Source organism: Castor canadensis, chromosome 13 (assembly GCF_047511655.1).
Source record: "Castor canadensis chromosome 13, mCasCan1.hap1v2, whole genome shotgun sequence".
Classification (NCBI taxonomy): Eukaryota; Metazoa; Chordata; class Mammalia; order Rodentia; family Castoridae; genus Castor; species Castor canadensis.
In genome coordinates, this window is record NC_133398.1 from 14,834,540 (window position 1) to 14,860,847 (window position 26,308).

The 26,308-nt window shown below is 36.1% G+C and overlaps 1 protein-coding gene across 1 annotated transcript in view; it reads left to right on the forward strand.

Moving 5' to 3' along the window:
• The window catches only part of Megf9 (multiple EGF like domains 9), an 87,754-nt gene extending 71,348 nt beyond the window's left edge, over window positions 1-16,406 (forward strand). The window contains exons 4-6 of the mRNA XM_074051140.1: window positions 2,339-2,482; window positions 9,368-9,637; window positions 11,422-16,406. Of these exons, the coding sequence (XP_073907241.1) occupies window positions 2,339-2,482; window positions 9,368-9,637; window positions 11,422-11,873 (866 nt within the window). The 3' untranslated portion in view covers window positions 11,874-16,406. The remainder of the gene's footprint in view (window positions 1-2,338; window positions 2,483-9,367; window positions 9,638-11,421) is intronic.
• The last annotated feature ends 9,902 nt before the right edge of the window (window positions 16,407-26,308 follow it).

The window sequence follows — 26,308 nt, forward strand, 5'->3', positions numbered from 1 at the left end:
CCAATCTACAGAACACTTTGACGTTTAAGATCGCTGTATCTTTAGAGCCCAAATCCACAGTTTTCTAGGATGTACTATCCAACTATTTTTATTATCACAAATGACATAGCTACAGAGGATCAGGGTATAAGAAATGGAAACAAATCAACACCTAAAGTGTTTATCACTGAGTGTATACTACTTTGTTATATATGTGAAAAACATAATTAACATTGTCATATTTTTTAAAAGATTATATGATTTAAAGTAATGATATTTATATGCATGTTTGGTTTAAATCAAAGGTAAGTGTTCAGATCATAAAAATTTAAAGATGTCTTTCCCTGTAAGTTCATGAAGTTTGGGAGAATTAAGATTTAACAAGTATGTTAATAACATTTTCATTCTTTTGGTTTTTCAACTCGTACTCCAATTGTTAGGCTATTTGATTCCACAGCCTCTTTCTCCCTCCCTCCTTTTTTTGTAAATATTTCATTAGTAAGTAAAAGAAATCAAATAAGACTGTTTATGAGTAATTTTAGCATTAAACTCTTTTTAGCTTATCCTTGTAAAATTTCATTATCTTCCTAAATTTCTGTGAAGAGTGTATTCACTTATTTACGTGGTAGTAATTCTTGGTGTCCCCTTGAATCTCTGGCATCCCCAAAACAAAGAACCTGTTATGTTGCTTCAGGGTCTGTGGAGGACCCTGAATTACAGAGTACCAAAGGAGTAGTATTACAAAATGTAACTTTGATTGCCTCCTTCCTCTTCACTTTGTTTTTATTTTTATTTTGAATTTTAAAATATAAAAACCTGTGAAGAATAATATGACAGATACCCATGTCCCCACGTCCAAAATTAATAGATGTTAATAACACCTTTGGCATTTTGCTTCATGCTTATGTGTACTATTAGCCCATCTGTATGATTTATTACACAGTTTTGACCAACCATGGTGAAAATAATAAAAATAATACACTCTTTAAAAATTAAAAGGAATTTCAAAAACAAAATTTTAACTCCTGCTTGTTCATACACAGCTTGGTTGCAGGAAAGCTCTGTCAGTACCTTGCTGTTTTTGGTTGTGTTTAAATTGGTGTGTGATCTGCTGAATGTTTCTGTACCATTCATTTTGTGCTTCAAAAAGCACAGTGGTCTGCAGGAGTGGCTCAAGTGTCTAGCAAGCATGAGGCACTGAATTCAACCCCCAGTATCTCAAAAAAAAAAAAAAAAAAAAAGCAAAATAGCCCCAAAAGCAAGGTAAAGTGAATGGTGCTTAACTGAAGTGATAACGCGAACACTTTAGATGTGAAAGGTGGCATCGCTATGGAAAAACTGAGTTAAGCATCTTCAGTACAGCATTGGAGCTCTGCATCCCTGAGCATTCTCCTCAGCAGTGGTCTCCTTAGAACCCAATGCCCTTCTACACCAAGGGTCTACTATGTGTGGTTACATATTTGAAATAGAATTTCAAATAAAGTTGGAGTCCTCTTTCTTTCCCTCCTTAGTTCCTTTTCCTCCCTCCCTCCACAGAGACAAAGAGACCATAAAATTCCCTCATACCAAGGGACATCAGTGGCTCACCCTGTTATCCTAACTACTTGGGAGGCTGAGATTGGGAGGACTGTGGTTCAAGGCGAGCCTAGGCAAATAGTTTGGGAGACCCCATCTCCAAAATAACCAGAGCAAAATGGGCTGGAGGTGTGGCTTAAGTGGCAGAGCACCTGCTTTGCAAGTATGAAGTCCTGAGTTAAAATCCCAGTGCCACCAAAATTTTTTTAAATTCCCATATATCCTCTTAGTCCACATTTAAACTTTTACTACATATGTATGTATCAACTTGGTTTAGTATATTATGTATCCATTTGCTTAGTGTGTGTTTTTTAATTTTATAAAATAAGTACTCTCCTTCGGTATGCATCATTCTACAATTTGCTTTTTCATCCAAAGTTGTTTTAAGATATACAATGTTCATACATACAGGTTTAGCTAATTTATTTAAATTCAGCATCCAAACTTTGAAAATGCCATAATTTGTCTACTCTTCTATTAATAGGTATTTAGATTGTTTGTATTTTTCTTTGCCTGCATTCAGTGTGTTATTAATCAATAAGGGCATATTGTGACTCTAACCATAAACCTCACCTTTCCCTAGAGAGTTTGCAGTCTTGTAGGGACATTGAACTCACAGATATGGCTAACTATAGAATAAGAAGTAGAAACTGAACACCATTCCATCCTTATTTGTCTTTTTCTGGTTAACTCTTATGATCTTTTTGTTGCAGGCATGATCTTCGAAAGTGACTGTGCTTTCAGAGCAAATCTTTAACTTTTAAAAATAATGTGCTTCTTTTAGGGACTTGCTTAAACTGCCAGGAAAATAGCAAAGGGGATCACTGTGAAGAATGCAAAGAAGGATTTTATCAGAGCCCTAGTGTCACTAACGAATGCCTTCGCTGCCCATGTTCAGCAGTGACATCTACAGGCAACTGCACCATAAGTAAGGCCTTTCTCTATATCTTTTTTTGTGAGGATGGGGTCTGTGAATCCTCTATTGGTAGTTATAAATAGCATTGATGAATCAAGTTCTGGAAGCATCCAGAAAGTGAGTTAGAAAAATAGCAAAAGCTTTTCTTCCTAGGAATTTATAATCTAATCCAAATACATACGTAAAATAAGCCTTAAAATGTCTAAAACCAACATAATGAGTTAATACCGGAGCTTTAAAACTGAGCTGTTTTTGTTCACCTATTTCATGGTAACACTCAATAATTAGTTCTTCCAAGGTACTTAATAATGTTGATTAAGTATGTCTATGTAACATTCTTCCAAATGCAGTTAACTTCCATTTATTCCTGGTATATTAGTTATCTATTGCTGCATAACTAATTACCCTAAAATTTAGCAGCTTAAGATAACAGTAAGAATTTATTATTTTATTTTTTCTGTTAGCAATTTGGGAGCAGCTTCGCTGGACAGTCCTGATGTGGATTCTTCCTACTGTCCTACCCACCCCCCTCTTTTTAAATAGCATTACATATAATTTTTTAAAAATATATAACTCAGTGGGGTTTTTTTTTTTTTACTATGTATTCATAAAGTTGTACAACCAGCCTCAAAATCAAATTTGGAACATGTATTTTCTTCACCTCTCCCCATCCAAAAAAAAAAAAAAAGAAAGAAAGAAGGACAGAAAAAACCTCACTGGACACAATGGCTCATGCCTATAATCCCAGCTACTTGGGAGGTAGAGATTGGGAGGATTGCAGTTTGAGGCCAGACTGAGCAAAAAGTTACTGAGACCCCCATATCAACCAGTAAGCTAGATGTGATGGTATACACCTGTCATCCCAGGTACACCAGAGTTGTAAAGTAGGAGGATAACAGTCTAGTCCAGCCCAGACAACAAAACATGAGACCCTACCTGAAAGGTAACTAAAGCATAAAGGGATGTCAGCATGGCTGAAGTGGTAGAGTGCCTGCCTAGCAAGCATGAGGTCCTTAGTTCAAACCCCAGTACCTCAGAACAAAACATAAAACAAAAACCCGTAACCATTAGCAGTCACTTCCATTTCCTCTAGCATTAGGTAACCACTAACCTACTTTTTATTCTATAGGGATTTGCCTATTCTGAACATTTTATAGAGAGTCATGTAATATATGGCTTTGTGTATCTGACTTCTTTCACATAGCATATTTTCAAACTCCATCCCTGTCATAAAGTATATCAATACTTCATACTTTTTTATTCTCAAATAATATTCCAACATATGGATACCAAATTTTATTTATTCATTCATCACTTGATGGACATTTGTGTTGTTTCTACTTTCTGGCTATTATAAATGATGTTGCTGTGAACATTTTTGTTCATATTTTTGGGTGTACAATTATTTTAATGTCTCTTGAGTATATACCTAGGAGTGGAATTTGTGGGTCATATATATCAACTCTGTGTTTAACTGTGAGGAACTGTCAGACTACTTTCTAAAATGACTTTATCATTTTACATTCTCATTTTACCATCACTGTATGAGGGTTCTAAATTGTCCATAGCCTCACCAATACTTATTATCTTTTTATGATTGTAGTTGTCCCAGTGGATGTGAAATGGTGTTGCTTTGCGGTTTTAATTTGCATGTCTCTGACAGCTGATTATGTACTTACTGATCTTTTTCATATGTTCTTTAGAGAAATATCTATTTAGGTCTTTTGTTCATCTTAAAATTGGATTATTTATATTTTTATCATTGAGTTAAACATTCTAGATTCATGTCCCTTATCAGATAATGATCTTTAAGGGTAGAGAGCATAGTTCAGTGCTAGAACACTTACTAGTGTGCACAAGGCCCTGGGTTTGATCCTGAGTACTGTAAAAAATAACAATTAAAAAATTTTTAAGAGATATTATTTGTAAATATTTTCTCTTATCCTGTAGTTTAGTTTTTCAGTTTCTTGATGTTCTTTTTAAAACAAAAGTCTTTAATTTCAACAAAGTTCAATTTAATTTTTCTTCTGTTGTTTGTGTTGACTTAGGATTTCTCATGAGTTTGCAACCAAGGTGTTAACCATAGTTGTACCCAGTAATCTGAAGGTTGAATTGGGGCCATAGAATCTACTTTTTCAGTAGTTTCCTAGAGACAAAAAAGTAATAGGCTGTATTACTTACCAGTGTGGACCTCTTCAGATGTACTCACAACATGGCAGCTTGTTCCTCTATGAGTGAGTCATCCAAGAGAGAATAAGGTGAAAGCTGCAGTGTATATTGTAATCTAGTTTCTGAAATCATAATTATTTTCACACTACCACATTAGTTTCATATGACTATCCTATTGAGTGTGGGAGGGGACTACATAGGAGTGTGAATATCAGCAGGCAGGGAGTTTTTGGGTCATCTTGAAGGTTGGCTTACATACCTAGTAATGGGAACTGGTACTTTTCTCTTTTCGTAGGAAAGTTTGATAGAGTCTATCATTTATTCTACAAATAGTAATTGAGTACCTAGCACATGCTTGTCATTGTGCTCTACAATGGATACAAAGATAAGAAAAATGAAATATGGTCCTTGTTATAAAGGAGTCTACAATGCAATAGAAAGAAAAACACACAAATAAAGCATCAAAAGTATCAAATGTATTTATATGGTATAATAGGCCACAAATGAAGGGGATTCTATTTTAACCTAGGAAATTTTCTTAAAAGAGGTAATACTTTTAGGTATCATACCTTGTTAATTATCACTATTTATATAAGTACATATTAACCATTTAGGTAAATATTAACCATATAGGTATATTTTAACTATTTAGGATAAATTAGGAGGACTGTTATCTAGAGTTAGGAATATGAAAATATTATATATTAATGTCTAAATATGTATCTAGAATTCTATAGAGGATTTCTTTTTTAAGCATATTGATCTGTTATTAGTATAAAACAATTTGAGATTTTAGAACTTTTTTTTTCTTTAGTGGTACTAGGCTTGAACTTTGGCCTCCCATTTGCTAGGCAGGCACTCTACCACTTCATTCCAGCAGCCCTTTCTGTGTGGGGTATTTTTGAGATAGGGTCTTGCAAACTACTTACGCAGGCTGACTTTGAACCTCGATCCTCCTGATCTCTGCTTCCTGAGTAGCTAAGATTACAGGTATGAGCCACTGATACCTGCAGGAGTTTAGAGTCTTATATGAATTGTAAATAGCAACTTAAGTTACAGTGGTCCTTGGCTCTAGAGCAACTTTCTTTTTGAACACAGGACCTGCTTATCATAGTTGCTTTATAAATGGTTGCTAAATAACTGGCTGAATTCACTTTCATATAATAAACTTAAAATGTATATGCCTCCTCTGTGGAAAGATGATTCCTAACAAAAGTAACGTGCTTGTGTTCCTTGTTCCTGTCTGCCTTTTCCAAGGACTGTATGCCTTTTCCAAGGACTGTATGCTTCATAAGGGCAGAGATCATGTTTATATTTTTAACTATTTTATCCTTACTCCCAGTGTCTGGTTAATGCTACAGGTTGAATGAATAACCATAACTCAGAGTAGTAGAAAATGTTTAGATGCACAAAAGTAGAGCTATGAGTGTTCAAGGGAAGGAGGATAATTTCCTAGTGGCAGGTATAGAAAAGTATTCATGGAGCAGGTAACATTTGAACTGGGCTTTGAGGAGTAAGGATTGGAACATCTAGAAATCTACCCATGTAGAGGTGAGTGGAAGATCAAAGCCAAAGACTGAATAGGGACCTGACCAGTCCAATTTGGCATGGAAGTGTTTCAAAAACATATTGTGCTCACACTTTACACTAGGGGTAGGAAGTACCTAGCTGATTCACATATTTGACCCTTTCAGAGCTCACTATTTCTGGTGAAGAAACTGACATCCAAATTAGTGCAATGCAATGTGATTGATCTGTATATAGTGAATGCTCCAAGAAGGAACACTCTACTGGAGTGGGAGAATATAAGTAATGGCTTCAGAGAGGAGGTGATAGGCTTGTGATGACAGTCAGAATTTAGTGGTAGACAAAAGAAGGAAGGACATGTCAGGTAAAGAAATCAGTAAGAAAAAAAGTACAGAAATGTTAAAATAGCTGATTTGATTTAAAAAAAAAACACTTAGGAATGGCAGAAACAAAGTATAAGAAAGAAAAAAATGGAACACAAAACAAGACTTTCGAATGTCACGTTATGAAGTCCAGTGGGTCTGAACATGACAGACATAGAAAGACTTTCACAAACCTTGATTTTAGTCTTTCAGTCTACTTCATCAGTATTTTTTTTGGATTACTTATTATTGCTGTAGTTGTTGAACTCCAAAAATGCTGTGAAATATGGTACCATGGTAAGCTGTAAGTTCCTTGAGAACAAGGAGTACAAGCCTTCTGTTAAGTATTTTTTCCTATATATAAGCATTTTCATGGGTTATAATTTATTCAACTGTTGCCTTTATTGCTAAAAGCAACTTAAGTGTTTCTGTTTTAAGTCCCTTATTTGAAGTATGGAAAATTGTGACTTAGAGTTTAGTAACTTACTTAAGATCACATTACTAACTGGGATTATAAACTTAAAATTCTTTGTCAGTTAGACAATTCTGTGAATATACTAACAACCACTATATACTTTAAATGTTTGAACTATATATAATATGAATTATATCTCAAAGCTATTAAAAACAATAGTAAAATAGATTAAAGGGATTCATTTTACATAATGAACACAGAGATGTACTGAATTGCCACAAGTTTCATGACCCCTGTAAATTATTCCTTCTGTAATGGAATTATTACATGTTCAGAAAACAGGATGGTTATATTAGTATAATTAGTAAATTCTAATAAAGGAATTAATCATCTTAGCAAATAAAATTATAATTTTTTGGTCATTAAAAAAGCATTTATCAAACCTAATTGAGACTCCTAAATTAAAATTGTATGAAGAATTTTTTTAAAGCTGATAAATATGGGTTGGTGTGTTCCCACTATGTAGGATGAAAGTTGATCAGTCAGCAGGCATTCACTGAACATGTACTGTGTGTCAGGTGCTATGTTAATCATTGGAGATAAAGGTGGAAAATAAGTAGCTCATAGTTTAATGTGAGAGACAGACATAGAATCAAGTTATTACAATTTAGAATGATATGTGTTTGCAAGTAAGCATAGAGTAGTCCTAACCCAAACAGGGAATCAAGTACAACCTTTTGTGCTTCTGAGAAGTGATACCTGAGTTAATTCCTATAGTTTGAATTTGCAAGTTGAAATATGGGTATTAAAGCAAAAGGATGTTCCCAGCAGAGGAAGTAGTATGTACAAAAGCTCAGAAAGCAAGCAGTCTTTGGGAGTACACTTAAGTCATTTGATGTGCTTAAACCAAAGTGGGTATGGGGTTTGAGGTAAAGGGAGAAGGGTTCAGAGAAGTAGGTAAAAGTCAGATTATGAAAGATACTGAAAATTTTGTTAAATTTTCACTCAATCCTGAAGACATTAAAATTGAAGTGCTTTTCTAGAGAAGTGGTATGCTCAGATTTACTTGAAGATCATAGGGGTGCACTGCAATAAAAAGACCTATTAGGAAGTAGCAACAGTAATCTAGGTGAGAAATCATGAAGGCCTAAACTAAGATCACTATGGTAGAATGGAGAGAGAGAGAGAGAGAGAGAGAGAGAGAGAGAGAGAGAGAGAGAGAGAGCAGCAGATTGGAAAGATTTTACCTAGGTATTATTTACATAAATTGATAATTGCTTGCAAGCAAAGGAGTGAGAAAGAGAATTGAGAGATGATTTCTTAGCTTTTTGGCTTAGACAAACAAGTGTGTAGATATTGGTACCATTCACTGAGGTAGCAATGTAGGGAACATTGAAGGAAGACAGGACTTAAGAAAGGAAGATCTTGAGGACAGTCATTCATGTTAAGTTTGAATTGGTTATGGATTCAGTTGTAAACACTTAGTATATAGTTTAGAATTTAAGATAGTAAAATGAACTAGAGATACATATTTTGCAATTGTCAACCATGTAGGTGGATGTGTTCGCCTATGGAGAATGAGCAGAGTGACAGGTGAAGGAGACCAAAAATAGAAGTCTCTGGGAGTAACAACATTTAGGTAGGGGAGGGATGAAGGAAGTTTTTGTTAAAACCACATTTTTATGTAATCTGTCATGTCTAAAAAGGAAGGAATAAAGCATTATGCAAGTGCCAACTCTCCACAATTATTATGACTCCTAGTGTAAGCATGTTTCTTTTACCCTGTACCTGAATAGGTTCTGCAGACAACTCCATCACTCCTACAACAAGCTGGAAAATTAGTAAATAAGGTATAGATTATTAGTTTGATTTCATGTGTCTCAACATTGAGAGGAGAGAGTAGGAAGGGTTTATAAATCTATTTGAGGACTAGCACTTGATTTGTATTTTTAAAAATTTTAATCTTACTTCATTTTTAATTAGAATACAATAATAATACAGTGGGTTTCATTATGATAATTCCATAGATGCATATATATGTACTAGCCCACCCAGGGTGTGTGAGTTCCTTTTTTCCCTTGCATCTTCACCATCATTTGTTGGTGGTGGTTTTCTTTTGATGATTAGCATTCTGACTGGGGTGAGATGGAGTTTTAGTGTAGTTTGGTTTGCATTTCCTTTATGGCTAAGGATGTCGACATTTCTTCATGAATTCATTAGCCACTTACATTTCTTCTGAGAACTGTTTAATTTATTTGCCCATTTATTAATTGTATTACTTGTTCTTTTGCTATTTGGTTCTTTGAGCCCTTTATGTATTGCTGATATTAATCCTTTATCCATTCTATAGCTGGTGAAATGTTTTGCACTTTTAATTATAGATTGAAACTGTACTAAATTATTTTGGTGTTCTCTGTCTTTCAGAATTGAGTGAATTGGAACCTACATGTGATCAGTGTAAAGATGGTTACACGGGCCAGAACTGCAATAAGTGTGAAAATGGCTATTATAATTCTGACAGCATCTGTATACAGTGCCAATGTCATGGCCATGTGGACCCAATTAAAACTCCAAAAATTTGCAAACCTGAGAGTGGTGAGTGCATCAGCTGCCTCCATAACACCACTGGGTTAAGGTGTGAGAACTGCCTAGAAGGTTATGTTCGAGACCTCCAGGGAAATTGCATCAAGAAAGGTAAAAACTCTACCCAAGATTATAAATTTAATATCTAAGGCTAGCACTGAAAATTTCAGGACAGCTACCTTTAGCTTTGTAAATCTTCCAATTCCACCAGAGGGATTTCTGGAAATAGATTTTGATAGATATTTGCCTAAAGAGATTTTCTTCCCTTCCTGCTTTTCTCCTGATACTCCAGAGCCAACTCCAGAAATTGAGGACCAAGACAAAGACATTGCAGCAGTGAGACCAAGTGTTCTCACATTTTACTTTCATCTGTTTTTTATGTTAATATTAAAAAAGTCCTACCATTTATTTTATTCTTTGCTTCTTTTATTCTCATCACTTTCAGTGATCATCAAAGGTCTTTTCGAGTAGGAACCTATATCTGACTAGAAGCTCTAGCTGATACACTGGATTTCCTTCTAGCACCTATTCTAACTTGGGCACAAATGGCTCCGTCTGTAATCGGAGAAATAGTATCAATATTCCTTTAAATTTTTAAAAGAAAAAGTTATTCATGTGGAAAATGTTTCTTATAGGGAAGTCAGTAAGGATTTAGAAAAAAATTAATGATTATAAAATCAGGATGAGTTAGGGATATTCAGAGATTATTAAATCACAGAGAAATTTGGCCAGGCTTTTCTACAAACTACTCTTTGATATTCTAACACATGCTGATTGCTAGGCTGATGTACAGTTGGTCTGTGGGAGATAGCATCTTTCTGTAATTTTCTTGATATTTTTATGCTGTTGTGATAAAGGCTAAAAGATTCAGGTTGAATCCTATCACAGGCTAGAGACCCAGTCACTCAAATTCTCTTTCCCATTTGGGAAGCATACCTTGTTAAGCTCAGGCATACCTTGTCATGAGCTAAGACTGATTATTTTTATTAGTTATTTAATATAAGTTTTGCCTCTTTAGGATAAATTGATGTGGCTGGCTGTGGTGACGAATTATTATAATAGTTTAACTGAGTGTCTACTATATGCCAGCCACTATAAGTATTAAATGTGATAATGCTCATTTAACCCTTCTCAAGAACTCTGCAAAGTAGATGTTATTATTCACAATAACAGATAAGGGACCTGAGGTTTAAAAAGACATTTATTTATAGAAACACAGTCCTATTTGAGTCTGAAGCCTTTGGTCCGCCCACTGAATTATGCTGTCATTGGAAGTACAAAGTATGGTACCTTAATTATAAAATAGATATAATCTACACAAAGGAAAAATTCTACACATGGGATTAAAGGAAAGCTGTTTTCTCTCTTGAATGACATCAACTTTGAGCCTTTAAATTATGTTTTTCAGATGTTGCAAAAATGTATTCACAGATACATTTTTCCTATGCCTCCTTTGAGGATAAGTTTACATTTAGAAATTCTGTCAGACATGTTGGACTCATTTTAGTTCAAATGATTGCCATCTATCCCTGTTACTTTTAACCATGTGACTCAGAACTCAGAAGTGACATGTTTTCTGCCTTTGCAGGAATTTGCATGACTCTTTCCATGGGTAAAGAAGGATAGAAAACTCCAAAATTGAAAATTTCATGAATATTTCAATGTACATATTATACATATTGAAAAACAACCATGGACATAATAAACTATCTTACCAGATCCTGATTCTTTTCTCTATATTTCTTTTAAAAATGATTTTAAATTTACATTACCTTAAAGCAGAGTACCATGTCAACATCTCACATCAACTTCTGCTCCCATGTGTATTTCTTTTATTGTTTCTCAAAACTAGATAATTTTGTCTTTTACATTTCATTCTCTGTTTTTATTTTCAGAAGTTATTGTTCCAACACCTGAAGGTTCTACCATTTTGGTTTCCAATGCCTCTTTGGCCACATCAGTGCCCACCCCTGTTATAAATAGTACATTTACCCCCACAACTCTGCAGACTATCTTTTCAGTAAGCTCTTCTGAAAACAGCACTTCAGCTTTAGCTGATGTATCATGGACCCAATTTAACATCATCATTTTGACAGTCATCATCATTGTGGTAGTGCTGCTAATGGGATTTGTGGGGGCTGTATACATGTACCGTGAGTACCAAAACCGGAAACTCAATGCCCCCTTTTGGACCATCGAGCTGAAAGAAGATAATATCAGTTTCAGCAGCTACCATGACAGCATTCCCAATGCAGATGTGTCGGGATTGTTGGAAGATGATGGCAATGAAGTGGCTCCCAATGGGCAACTGACCCTGACGACACCCATACACAACTACAAAGCCTAAGGAGCTCGAGCTGTTCTCCTGGATTATTAAACCACAGTGCTTATTAAGACAGCCTCAGCCTCTAGGCCAGACAAAGCCTGGGTAGAGTTTGCTGAGAAAGGCAAATAGTGCATCTGAACTTGTCAGGTACAAATCCATCATGCGCTTAGCCTGTCTATTGCTCTTAGTTTTCCCATGAAGATCTGAAGCATTCGCTGTCATTAAGAACTTGAAGTAAAGTATATTTTTGTATCAAACCACATGGGAGTGTGGAAAGGCTTATTCCCATAGTGTGGCACAAATCCACTTTGACCTCCAAATAGGCTGCTGGGGATATGTTCACCTCGCCAGTGGTGATAGGACAATGGATGTGGAGGGCAAAAAGACTGCTACAGACGTCATCTCCATTCCCAAAACACATTTTTTTAAAAGAAAGAGCAGGGATTATATTCATTTTACCATACTAAAATATATAATTGAGGAAAACCTGGTGTCTAGGCTATATCATAATAAATGATCTTGATTATATCTAGAATAGGGGTGGAAAGGTCCCAAGAAGATCTTTAGAAGGGCTTGATTTTTTTGTCCCAGGATTCTCATTCAATGACAGGATTAAAGCACAGGATAAGCTTCTAATGCTAGAGAGCAGAGGGTAGCACTGGGGGGGGGGGCAGGAGGCTGATGGTCCTCCTCAGGGGCTCAGTGTAAATGATAAATTGTTCAAAGATAAGGAGTATTTCTGCCACTCTAAAAATAAGGAATATTCCTGCCTCTAGAGAAACAAAGTGTACATAGTGAATGTAGCATATCTGGTGAACATTGTATATGTATCTACTTGTAAAAAACCATGTCATATTTTATCACCTAGAATTTATTTGTACAGCAGTTAATGGTGTTGTAAAAAGAAAATATGGGGCTTGGTTAAATACTGTAAACTAGGTGGCAATATTGCTAGAGCTGGGACTCTGGTGAGCACAGTCATTTTTAGTCCCTCTTTGGACACTTGAAATTTATAAGAGGTTGATCCTAAAAGTAGAGCTTTATGCTCTTTGACTTACTGTAGATTCAAGCAATAGATTTTGAAGTCAATAATTATTAAGCTGGGACACAGGCTGAACTCTCCAAAACACTCACCTAATTAGATATTAGCTACTCTATATATTTTGCGTAGATTGTTATAAAGCATACCCTCATTAAAATATTTTTTCCTGAATGTAAAAGATAGTCTTCCAAAGGATAGAAATATTTGAATTCCAAAAAAAAAAAAAAAAGCCATTGTACCACTTGAGATCCCTAGTTTTCATGCTTGTGAAACATTTATACCCCACCCCCAAACCTCTAAAATAAAAATTTCCTACATTTGAACTTAGCCTATCACTCATTTGTCATGAGGTATGTCCCATTTTCTGCAGTGCTATAGTTCTTCCATTTTCCTGTCTGGTTAGAGGGTAGCTCTGTCATTAGGTGTGTACAACAGTGCAACTATTTTCAGATGCACTTTTGTTCCCTGCAGAGGCCAATTACTGTTGCTCTCATCTGTATGGTACTGACAGTCTGTGGTTTAAACAAGCCAAGAAAGATGGCCAGAGACCAAATACAGATATTTATTGGGAGGAACAACCACGTATGAGGTGGTTTAAAAAAAAGTGAAGACTTTTTATTAGATTAGACCTGAAAGCCAAATTGACCTCTTTGTCTAACTTCCTCAGAGAAAAATCTAGAATTTACCACCCTCTGTAGGAGACCCCTAAGTCTTCCTCAGAGTTTGGAGGTAATGTTCTAGAGGATGTACAGGCAATCTGCTTCTGGCAAGCTGAGGGTCCCCTGTAGATTAGGCCATTGCTCACAAGAGAAGACATTATATTATATTGTACTAAGATTATTTAAGGGCTGGAGATGTAGCTCAGTAGTAGAGCACTCATTCATGCATGAGGCCCTCGATTCAATTCCCCAGCACCTCAAAAATTTAATATTTTATTGCCCTTTCTAGTTTACAAAGCACTTTTCCATGGGTGCCCTTTGTTCCTCACCAGAGCCCCCTGAGGAAATAATTGTTGTACCCACCTTATAGACGATAATACTGAGGCACAAAAGAGCTATCTGTCTTGTTCAACGCTGCACAGTGTGTCATTATTGGGCTTGGAATCAGGACTTCCAACTCTGAAGCACACAGTCTTTTAAGTATAGGCTAATTCAGAAATTGCCCAGCCGTGGACACAAGAAGGCTGGGGGAAGAGTCCCGTTTGTGGATGTTTCTACTTTTTTTGTGGTTACCAGGTGCAATTCAGAGCCACAGAGCTGTGAAGGATTTTGAAGAACACAGGAAGATTACTATCTAAAGCCAGTATTAATAATAGGAAAGCAAAACTAACAGTTTGTGCTTCATTAAACTGAACTAATCCCTCTAAGCAGAGAGGGGAAACTTGCTAGCAGTTGCTGCATAGGTGTGTAGACTCCAAGAAATTATGCAAAGTGGCATACCTGCCTTTCTCCCTGATACCCCAACCCCTGCCCCCCCCCAAAAAAAGAAAGAAAAGTCAAGATTGAGGATGGTGAGACATTTGTTGGACTGGGCTTGGTGGTGCATGCCAGTAATCCCAGCTGTTCTGGAGGCAGAGACAGGAGGATCTCGGTTGGAGGCTAGCCTGGTCAAAAGCTAGTGAGATCCTATCTCAAGCACGCACACACACACACATTAACCGTAAATTAATCCAATAAGAAATGTGTTGAAGCCTAAGAGCCAAAGCTAAATAGGATTTTGATCATGTAAAGATTCTTTGAAACAGACATGAAAAAATTGAATCATAAAGAACATTCATCTTTAAATACGTGTTAATAGCTACTAGGCTTGTATGCACATATGAATAATAAAACAATAAAAATAAATAAATAAAAATAGCTACTAGGACATGTTCTTAATTTTTCACAATGAGAAAAAAATTAAGGCCTTAAAATTTTTTTAAATAATACTCTTTCATTCTTGTGGAAATAATTTTGCTGTAAAATATAAATCAATCATGAGTTGATCTACCCTTAAAACCAAACTAGGAAACTGGTGTGAAGTGCACTGCACAATTTTCTTTCCTCTAAAGGTATCCCATGAATGACGGCATCCAGCAGCAGGATCAGTCCTGTAGAAAGCCTAATATTGGAAGAATTTTTGTCTAAGGATTAGAAATGTGTTTTTTAAAAAATAAGACCCTTGAGAAATGACAGTTATTGCCATGAAGCAATACTTTTGTTTTCATTAATTAATTATACTAAAACCCTTATGAATTTCTGATACATACTTTAGGTAGTTTTAAGTATGTCTTTGTCCTCTCTCATCTTCCCCTCCCTGCTTCCACTCTGTACCTCCCAGGGCTCTCTTTATTAGTGGAATTTCTCCAACTATAGAGGATAACAAATGATAGTTAAAAACTCTGACTTATACTAAGGTCCTATGGACCTAGTGTTTCTTTTCCCAGGGATACCTGGTTTTTAAGAGAAGAAAATAAAGCAAACATGGCATGGGAGGAGAGAGATTTGGGTGGTAGGATTTTTATAAACCTCAAATTGTATGGCTACTCTCTAGCCCCCATATTTCTAGAATCATTGACCATTTAAGCAAGACTCACTGATCTTCTAGTTCATTTTGGTCAGCTGAGTGCCTCCAAGATATTTAGCCCTTGTGCTGTTTTGGAAGCAGAGAACTAAAGCAACAGTACTCTTCTTGTAAGATTCAATTGGAATTGGGTTATTAGATCATTCACCTTGGTCACATACTTTTTGTAGGGCACTTGTGAACAGAATGAATATGCCCATCTTATATTTTGAGATATGTAGGTAGGAGTTGAATTTTCTCTACATCTCAAGGATAGCTTTCTGACAAAATATTCAGAGAAGTCAAAAGCAACCTAGTTTAACCTGTTAGAGCATAGAAAGTCTTTCTGGCCTCATCCACAAAGAACCTTTGGTCTGTTATGATCTTGCTAGTAAAGAGTTTGGGAGCTAAAATGGGTCTAGTGTGTGCTGGGGAGTAATGGCAAATTAATGCGTTTTTCTCTTTAACCATAAGCCAGTGACTATACCAAGGGGAAAGGCAGGAAGAACACATGACTGATCTGAAGAAGTCAAATAATATCAAGTGGACTAACAGTTATGGATCATTAAAATGTCAGTGGTTGAATGATGCCTGTGCAAAGGCTGTTGGGAACCTTTCTTACTTGTTACTTATGTGTACACAGGAACTGCAGCAGCAGCCCTAGAGTGGGAACCCAGGGCTTCAGATTCAAGTTAGCCCAGAAGCAAAATGATTTAAAGTCAAATTTTAATGCTAGGCACAAGCACTCTATAATAAGTTAAATTTCAACCCAAACAATTAAGGAATGTTTCTGAAACATTAAACTTGTATTTATGTCACTAAAATTCTAACACAAACTTTAAAGACATGTCTCATACGTACACTGTTCTAGGCTTCATGATGCATTTCTAAATTTGTGTATGATTTGAATATATGAAAGAATTTATACAAGAGTGTTATTTAAAATTATTAATAAATGTATATAATTTGTACCTATTGTAGATTTGTTTCACTTATTTTTGTAGTGAGAGTTCATAGTCTTTTTACATATGTGCTGAGGATCATTTATGGTCAACACACTTCATGAAAGTCTTTAAATCCTTCATGTAGTGAAGGCTTTGTAGGATTTGTTTAAGGAAATGTAGTATTTGTTTAAGTTCATTTAAAGAATGTTTTCCACTTGGGGAACAAATACCACATGAGGAAGATTCACTCTCATGAAAAAAAAACACACGTGAGAAGTAAGCATGTGTTAACATATATTCTTGGGCTGGGCATGTGGTTCAGTGATAGAGCACTTGCCTAGCATGTGCTAAGGCCCTGGGTTTGATCCCCAGCACCACAAATTAAAAAAATAAACAATAACATATATTCTTATTTATGCTTGGGCCTGTCCTCTAGGAAATTCACTGGAACTTAATGAAAACTTTTAGAGAAAACTTGTTCCCTTTGGATTTCTTTCTCATATATGGAAAGAATTTCCTTTCTTTAGTAGAAATCTAAAAGTAAACCACATTCGATGTGCTTACTAGGAAACCCAGAATGAGATCATATCTTTTTGTTATTTTAGCGTACCCTCAAAAGTCCTCTAATTTGACAAAGCTAAGCAACATTTAATGGGATGCCATCTAGAGATCCAAGAGGTGTTTTGAAAAAGAAGCAGTAAGTCAAGCATGCTTTGTGCTCTTTTATAAACTTGAATTCATTCTCCTTCAGTTGGTTGATGTTTGAAATTTAAAACCAGCTTTTCCCTTTCTTTCTAATAACACAAGAAAATAGGTTTTACAACTTTATAATCATACATTATATATTGAATGTATGTGATTCCATGATATATATAAAAATTGCGTATTATCCTAAGGGAACAGAATAATTGTGGCAAGAATTGAAACAAATTAAAATTTCAAGGGAAAAAAATACATATATAAGCTTACTACACCAGCAGAAATATTGTTAAAAGCATAACTGTATAGTATTGTAGTCATACTTTCAATAAATCTATCAGGTAAAGACATTTACTAGATTGCATTATCAAAATCAATTGCATTCATTTTCTGTAGGAGTATAAGTTTTTTTTTTTTTAAGAGTTCCACATGCTCCATTACAATTAAGTCAGTAGCTTACCCTTTGTGCTTTTATTTATTTTTCTTGTTTCTTGCAGTGCTGGGAATCACACCAGGGCCTTGTGCATGCTAGGCAAATGCTCTACCATTCCCAGCCCTTGCTTAATTATAATTTTTCAACTAAGCTAAATTAAAAACAACAAAATGGTTTTTTGAGATGATTGTGTTAGAGGAGTTAACCAATGAGCTGAAACTAACATTCTAAATGAATGTTAAAAATCATAGTTTTTACCTATAGTTTTTCAAGCAATTTTATGTAGTAAATATTGCTCAGGTTTTGTAATATTTCTGTTTACAAAATGAAAGCCATTAGACAATTTAAAATTTAAAACATGTTGCTTTAAAATGTGCTTCATTGTATACATAATAAGTAGGTTTTAAATCTTGTGTGCTGAATTAAACACTGCACTTCAGACTGCTGCAGAGAAAAAAAACAGCCAAAATGTTTTGTTTGTATGCAATAGAAGTAGAGTTGAGTAATAAAGGAAATGTTTGAGAGGAGATCTTCTTTTGTGGTTTCCTTTGTGCTGTCAGACCAACTGCTAAAATCATGTATGTCAATGTTGGGTTTTTTGGGTTTTTTTTAGTCTCTGTCCCAAAATAAGGAAGAGTCTCAGCTCTTTCCCATGCTCATTACAATTCCAATCCAACCATATTCAATTTATAGTTATTCTTTGTGTACCAGGTTATATAAACTCTTTTCCCTTTGCTGGTACTGTTTCCTCCAATTACAGCAGTTTAAGTTTTATTCTTTATAACCCCTTGGTAAAGAAAAGCTTATAAATTCTTAATTTGTACTTCCGTTTTGCCTAATGAACATCTCTCTTACTGCACGTATTTTATCATAAATGTCTTTTAGTTTCTATCTTCCCCAGTAGACTCAGTATTCTTTTAAACCAGAAGCATTTATTCTATCTCTGGTATCTGGCATATTGTTGGTACATGGCAGATGCTCACTATATGGTTGTTTAGAAAAAAAGGGTACTTGATGATACAAGAGTTGGTTTATGAACTTGTTTAGCAAAGTATTGTAAGAAATCTTACATTCAGTGAGTAGACCTTCTGTGGTTTGGATATGGCTTGTCCTCCCAGAGTCATGTGCTAGAGGGTTGGTCCTCAGCATAGTAGTGTTGAAGAGGTGGAACCTTCAAGAGTTGGGGCCTAATGGGAAATGATTAGGTCTTAAAAGGGATTGATGCTTATCTCATAGGGAGCCCTGAGAGCAGGTTGTCATAAATGAGCTTGACCCAGCCCTGAATCCCTTTTCCACACCTGCTAATTGCCACTCTCTAATACTTCTGCCATCTTATATGCCATCCACCATGAGGCTCTCATCAGAGTCAAACAGCATCATGCTTTTGAACTTCCAGAACCCTGAGCTAAACAAACTCTTTTCTTAATAATATACCCAGACTCAGGTATTTTATTACATCAACACAAAATGCACTACAAGAAGGACAATATATCTCATTCATGAGAGATGTTGACATCTCTTAGGGCTTCAGAGGACCTAAGAAACCCTTGAAATTCTATGTTTTTTGTTTTTTTTAGGAATGTAATTGTGGGTTGTTTTTTTTCCTGAAGAGAAGTACCTTCAATCATAATCTCAAAAGGATCCATGATCTCAAAGATTAACAACTACTTCAATGGGAATTACTTTATGTTTTTTAGCAATGAAAACCCTTCCACTGAATGAACTGGTAAATTGGTCTTGATTCAAATAACCAACTTCTGGGAATCCTTCATAAGTAAATGACTTGAAAAGCAGAGATGTCTGCACAAATTTTATTTTCCAGAGTTGTGTACAAAGTTCCAAAAATGGCGACAAATTTTAGTAGTGTAATGCATACACTCATTGAGATAGCATGCATTCTTTAGGAAAGAATAAGAATAATTATTAAAAACAAAATAAAAGTTAAATGGGATATCTGAAGATGCATGCAGTTCTACTGGCATGTAAAGAAATCCCTATGTACGTGCACTAGAAACCACATTTCAAATTCTTCATTGGAACATTATTTTTGTTATAGTGAAATAATAATAAACAGCCCAAATGACTGTCAGGAGAAGGTTGGGTAGATTGTGGTCTATCCATATACTTTTTTTTTTTTTTTTGCAGTACTGGGGCTTGAACTCAGGGCCTTTATCTTGAGCCACTCCACCAGCCCTATTTTTGTGAAGGTTTTTTTGAGGTAGGGTCTTGTGAACTATTTGCCTGGGCTGGCTTCAAATAATGATCTAATCTCTGCCTCCTGAGTAGCTAGGATTACAAATGTGAGCCACCGGCACCTGACCTGTCCATATACTTCTAACAGAATTGTACATTAGTGGAAAATGAATGAATTATACATTATGGATGAATTCCACAAATATTGGGTTAAGCAAAAATATCAAGTTCTGAGGAATATTTTTAGTATAATGTTTTTTACACGAGGGCCAAAAATGGGATATGCTTTTTAGAAACAAATGTGTGAGTGAACCGTAAATAAAAACAAATAAATGATTAATACAAAAGTAAATATAACTTTGGAAGAAAGAGGGAAATGTACAGATGTCTCCAAAGGTATTAGTAATGTTCTATTTCTTAATCTGTGTGTAAATGTATGGGTTTTCATGGTACAGTCATCCATTGGTATCCATGGAGGATTGGTTCCAGGACTCTCTGAGGATGTCAGAATATGTAGATGTTCAACTCCCAAATATAAAATGGTGTATTATTTGCATATAACCTATATACATCCTCTTGTATATTTTAAACCATCACTAAGTTACTTATAATACCTAACACATTGTAAATGTAAATATTTGTTATACTATGTTGTTTAGAGAATAATGACAAGGGAAAAAGTCTGCATCTGTTCAATGCAGACAGAATTTTTTAAAAACATTTTTGATCCATGTTTCCTTGAATACATGGATGTGGAACCAATGGATGCAAAGGACTGATTGTATTATTTTTTGAATGACAGGTGTTCATACTGGTATATATGTCACATTCCACAGTGAAAACTTTTAATGGATATAAACAGGTAGATGTAATATGATTTCAATTATGTTGAAAAAATATATAAAGAAATTGTTTGGAAGGGTACACCAAACCTTTGATTTTCATCTGCACCAAATAAAATAAATCCTCTACATTTTATTTCATAATAGTAAAATGATAAATTCATCAAGAGGACATAACAACCCTAAATGGGTATGTGCCTAATAACACAGCTTCAAAATACATGAAGCAAAAACTAATAATACTGAAAAGAAAAATAGATAAAACCACAATTATAGCTGGAGAAGACTGGGGGCATGGCTTCAAGTGGTAAAAGCACTTGCTTAGTATGTACAAGGCCCTAAATTCAATCCCAAGTTCCATACACATACAAAAAGTTAATAGTTGGAGATTACAGTACTTTTCTCAATGTATAGAACAAGTAGACAGAAAAAACTTGACCCATACTATTGCCAATGTGGCCTAATTGACACAAAACATTCCACCCAACAGCAACACGTGGATCATTACCAAGATAGATCTCATATCTGGCCATAAAATAAGATACAACAAATTTTAAGATATCCAATGATAGAAAATGTGTTCTCTGACCACAGCGGAATTAGATTAGAAATTAATAACAGAAATGCACCAAGGAAAGTCTGAAGTATTTGAAAACTAAGATACTCTTAAATAACACATAAGAATAACTTCAAAGAAGAAATGGAGAAAGATTAGAAAATACTTTGCACTGAATGGAAATCACAACATTTCCGATTTGTGAGAAGCAGTAGAGCAGTTCTTTGATGGAAATTCCAAGAAGTAAATGTCTACATTCAAAAAGAGGAAGGATGTCAAATCAATGACCTAAGCTTCTAACCTAAAAAATAAGCAGAAATGAAAGAATAAAATAAACCCAAAGTAAGCTGCAGATGGGAAATAAAGAAAAAGAGCAAAAATAAATGAAATAGAAAACAATAGAGAAAACCAATAGAACAAAGAGCTAGTCCTTTTAGAAATTCAGTAAAACTGATAAACTTCTAGCCAAATGGTTAAGAAAATTAAAAGAAGAGAAGACACACAAACACACACACACACACACACACACACACACACACACAAACGCCAAAAAACAGAAAACAGGATAAGAAATGAGGGGGGAAATTCCTGTGGATCTCACAGACATTAAAAGGTTATTAAGGGAAATTTAGGCCAATAAATTTGGTGAGTCAGGTGAAAAGTACAGATTCCTTGAAAGACACAGACTACTGTTCTCACTCAAAAAGAAATAGATAACCTACATAGTCCTATATCTAGTACAGAAATTGAATTTGTAGTTAAACCTCCTATAAAGAAAACTTCAGGTCCAGACAGTTTCACTGGTGGATTGTAGGAACACTTAAAGAAATATTACCAGTTCTACACAGACTTCCAGAAAAACCACAGAGAAGGCAGTATTTTTCCAACTCAATTTATGAGACCAGCATTATACTGGTACCAAAATCAAAGACATCATGAAAAAAAAAAAAAACAAAACAACCCACAGACCAATATCCTTCATGAACACAGACAAATATTTACTAGAAAATATAAGCAAATTAAATACAACAGAATATTAAAAAATTAGTGCTTCATTACCTATTGGGGTTTATTTTGTGAGTACAAAGTTGGCATAGCATTTGAAAATCAATCAATGTAATTTACATAGACTGAAAAAGAAAACTTATCCCATAATCATCTCCATAGATGCAGAAAAAACACTTGACAGAGTCCAGCATTCATGATAAAAAATGATGATGGTGGTGATACTCTTGTAATATTGTAAGTAATAAGAAATATACATTTTGTTTTCATCTGGCTCCTGGCTAGAGCTCCTTTCCTAAGTGAAAACAGCCAAGGGAACATCTTTTAATACTTGTTTTCTATTTCTGGCTCTTAAAATAGCTTCACAGTAATGATACATGAGCGCTCCACAGAGGCTAAGCCTTGGTGGCAGGGCTGTCCTGGAGGATGGCCTCCATTGGAGTGCTGGACGATCATGGCCATTTTCTAGGCAGTCCATTCCAGTTTGGTGCAAACTGAACCAACCTCAGGTGAAGAAGTGTCCTTTCGTGGTCACCAAGATTATACGCAGGGGAGCCTGGGTGGTGAGGGTCCTTGTTCCCCTCTTAGATGGAAATCAAAGGCAGACTCAAGCAGCAAAGGTCAGAGAAGTTTTATTTGTAGAAAAGAGAAAGGAAAGGCTGCATGGGATCATGCAGCAGGATCCAGAAACCGGTGTTCCTCTGGGTCAGGTTGGAAATTGGGTTTTATAGCTTTTTTTATTGCTAAGGGTGGAGATTTTGGCGTGGACAGATGTCGAAGAAGTGTCTCCCTGGTGCAAACAGATGTTTCTTGGAAAGGAGAAGGGGCGGTTTTCTCCCTGGCTAATTGACATCTTTTGGGAATATGTGGACCTCCAGCAGTCTGCCCTTCAGTAATCAAGGTAAAAGAAACACCTTTTATTATCCATAACAAGCCCTTGTCAACCACACCTGAGTTTATGAAGCGACTTTAGAACATCCCTAAAGATGGAAGTAGGGTCGCCAACAGAACCAGTCACATGATTAGAGAGTTGAAACTTTTAGCCTACTCTCTGGGGAGGGTAGAAGAGCTAAGACTGGGCTTAATCAGCAGTGGCCAGTGACTTCATCATGCTTACCCAATGCAGCCTCCACAAAAACCTGTACTGGTGGGATTTGGAGAGATTCCACATTAGTGAACACATGGAAGTTCTGGGAGGGTGGTACCCCAAGAAAAGGCGTGGAAGCCCTGCCATCACTCCTTGCATCTCTTCCACCTGGCTATTTCTGATCTGTAGCCTTTATAATCCACAGGTAAGCATAAGTATTATCCAAATTCTGTAATCCATTCTAGCAAATTACCAAACCAGAGAAAGCAGTTGTTGGAATTCTTGATTTATAGCCAGTCAGTCAGAAGTACAGTTGGCCTGGTTTTTTGATTGACATTTAAAGTGGAGCAGTCTTATGGGCCTGTGCCCTGAACCTGTGAGATCTGATGCTACCCAGTTTGTATCCACAGAGAATTAGGGAATTGCTTGATGTGGAAACCATACATAGTTGGTGTCAGAAATGAAGTAAGTGAGGGTAGAGAGAAACAGAGATTCCCCTGCTTTTTTTTTCTGTGAATAGATTATCCATGGAGCCAGTTATGGTGGTACACCTGTACCACTTAGCACTAGGAAGGCTAAGTCAGAAGGATGGCAAGTTTGAGACCAGCCTGGACTATACAGTGAGTTCCATGCTGGCCTGGGATACATAGTGAGACCTTGTCTCAAAAATAAATAGAATTTAAAAATTTAAGGAGTAAGTAAATAGATTCCATGTTCAACCTGAGGGCCAAGGCTGTCTTCATCTTTGTATTCTTATTACCAACCCCTGGCCTTCACACCCTCCTCTCCCAAAGCTCAATAAATTTTAATAAGTGAATGATGGGCAAAGATGGTAAGATGTACACATATGCTGCACTCTGTAGGCTTGGAATTGGTGCAAGCTTAAACCAAAAACCAAACAGACTGTTATTTTGGGAAGCAGCAAGTCACTTGTTAGTAGGAATGTTTGGGAGTGACCCTGGGAACACAGTGCAGAACTCCCTCCAGTGGAATGGTGCTGACAAGGCTCATTCCCCCACTTCCTGGACTGCAGAGCCTTGCTCATTATGCTCATGCTCAGTGGGCAGGAAGCAGACTTTGTCTGAAATACCGATGCTTTGCTTTCCCTCCCCTTCTTGTCTTGATTTTCAATAGCTTGCAGAACCAACAGGCTACATCTCAGTTTTTTAATTTCCCCCAAACAGTTTCTAAATGAGCCATGTTGTCTTTAATCACTATGGCTAGGGGCACATCCAGGCTCATTTAAAGAAGCTATTTTTTTTGAGGTTCCTTTGGACAAAGATAAAGACATTAAGGATTGTCTATTAAGATTCTGCTTTAGTTGAGATAATAATTTGGGGTAATTAAGCAAATTGTATAGACACCACTGGGCCATTAATCCCTAAAGGAGATGGAGAGGCCTTTACACTAAAAGAAAAAAAAAAAAAGAAAGAAAAAAATCAGTGTTCAGCAGGAGTTACATTTTGAATTTCCTTCCATTAAAACGAAAAGGTAGTAATGTTAACTGGTGCTGTTCTGGGATTAAAAAAAACCAAACAAGTTTATTTACTTAAAACCTGTATTTTGCTTTTTTGTATTAAAAGATAGAGGTCACTAAACCTTTAAATTAAAGGTTAAAGTATCGGTTAAGTATACCAAAAAGTAAGTAGAAAGATATCAGAAAATTTAAGTTAATAAGGCGGTATTAGAAATTGACATCAACTTAGTTATAATCTTGGCAACCCACAATGTATTAAGAATGCACATGATAAAAGCGAGAGCACACAAGGGAGGGGTGAGGATAGGTAAGACACCTAAAAAACTAGCTAGCATTTGTTGCCCTTAATGCAGAGAAACTAAAGCAGATAGCTTAAAGCAACTGAGGCCAATAGGAAAAGGGGACCAGGAACTAGAGAAAAGGTTAGATCAAAAAGAATTAACCTAGAAGGTAACACCCACGCACAGGAAATCAATGTGAGTCAATGCCCTGTATAGCTATCCTTATCTCAACCAGCAAAACCCCTTGTTCCTTCCTATTATTGCTTATACTCTCTCTACAACAAAATTAGAGATAAGGGCAAAATAGTTTCTGCTGGGTATTGAGGGGGGGAGCGGGAGGGGGTGGAGTGGGTGGTAAGGGAGGGGGTGGGGGCAGGGGGGAGAAATAAACCAAGCCTTGTATGCACATATGAATAATAAAAGAAAAATGAAAAAAAAAAAAGAATGCATTTTTAAGCAATGTATTAAAAAGTACTGAAATGACAACAGGAAATCTCTTTTCCTAGGTTCTAAAAAATAGTGGGTTGCATACAAGGAACATCTGCTTTTGGAGCATGGAAACATGGCTTCCAGAGCAGGCCTTACTGCTAGAGGATCCTGAGCAAGTCAACGGAACCATGCTTAGTCCTTCTAGTCTTCTCACGGTACCTTTTAGGATTACAGTTAACCTGAATAGGTGAAGCATCCAGGCACAGAAAGGCCTGCAGTGATAATCCCTTCCTCTCCCCCATTATTTAAATGCCGTGTTACTCTACCTCTAGTGAGTAGAGAATTGGGTCAGGCATCATTGGCTTGTTTTCTGAATAGAAAGTTAGTCTACAACAGCCCAACATTGGAGTAAGGCCATTCCTAGGTTTTGGGTATATTTGGAATGAAATGAGATACTTTCTTGGGTTGAATAGCCACTATTTCTGTGTTTTCCGCGGGTAGTCTGGTGCCAAGAGGCTTAACTAGCAGTGCGTTCTGTGGTCCCACTGAGATCCATGGGATTTGTCATGTTGGCCTGTGGGAAATGTGTGTGTTGGGGTGGGGGGAGCGGGGATTATGAAGTGAGGAGAGCAGAGGTTTGCGCGTCTGCACATTTAGGGCCTCAACAGACACTCTGTTGAGTTTATAGTGAATGGGGCAGGCCACTGAGTCCCTTTGGAACTCAGTTTTTTCTACTGGTTTATCCAATAATTACATTTTCCCTATGAAGTCCTTTTTCATTCTTGTATTCAAATTAGTTGGGAAAAAAAGAGTATTTGCTGGTAAGATCATTACTTATGGTTGAGACTTATTAATTCACCCTTTCACCAACATTTATTGAACACATGTTATTTGTAAGGCACTATAAAAGACCCAGGATGCAGAATC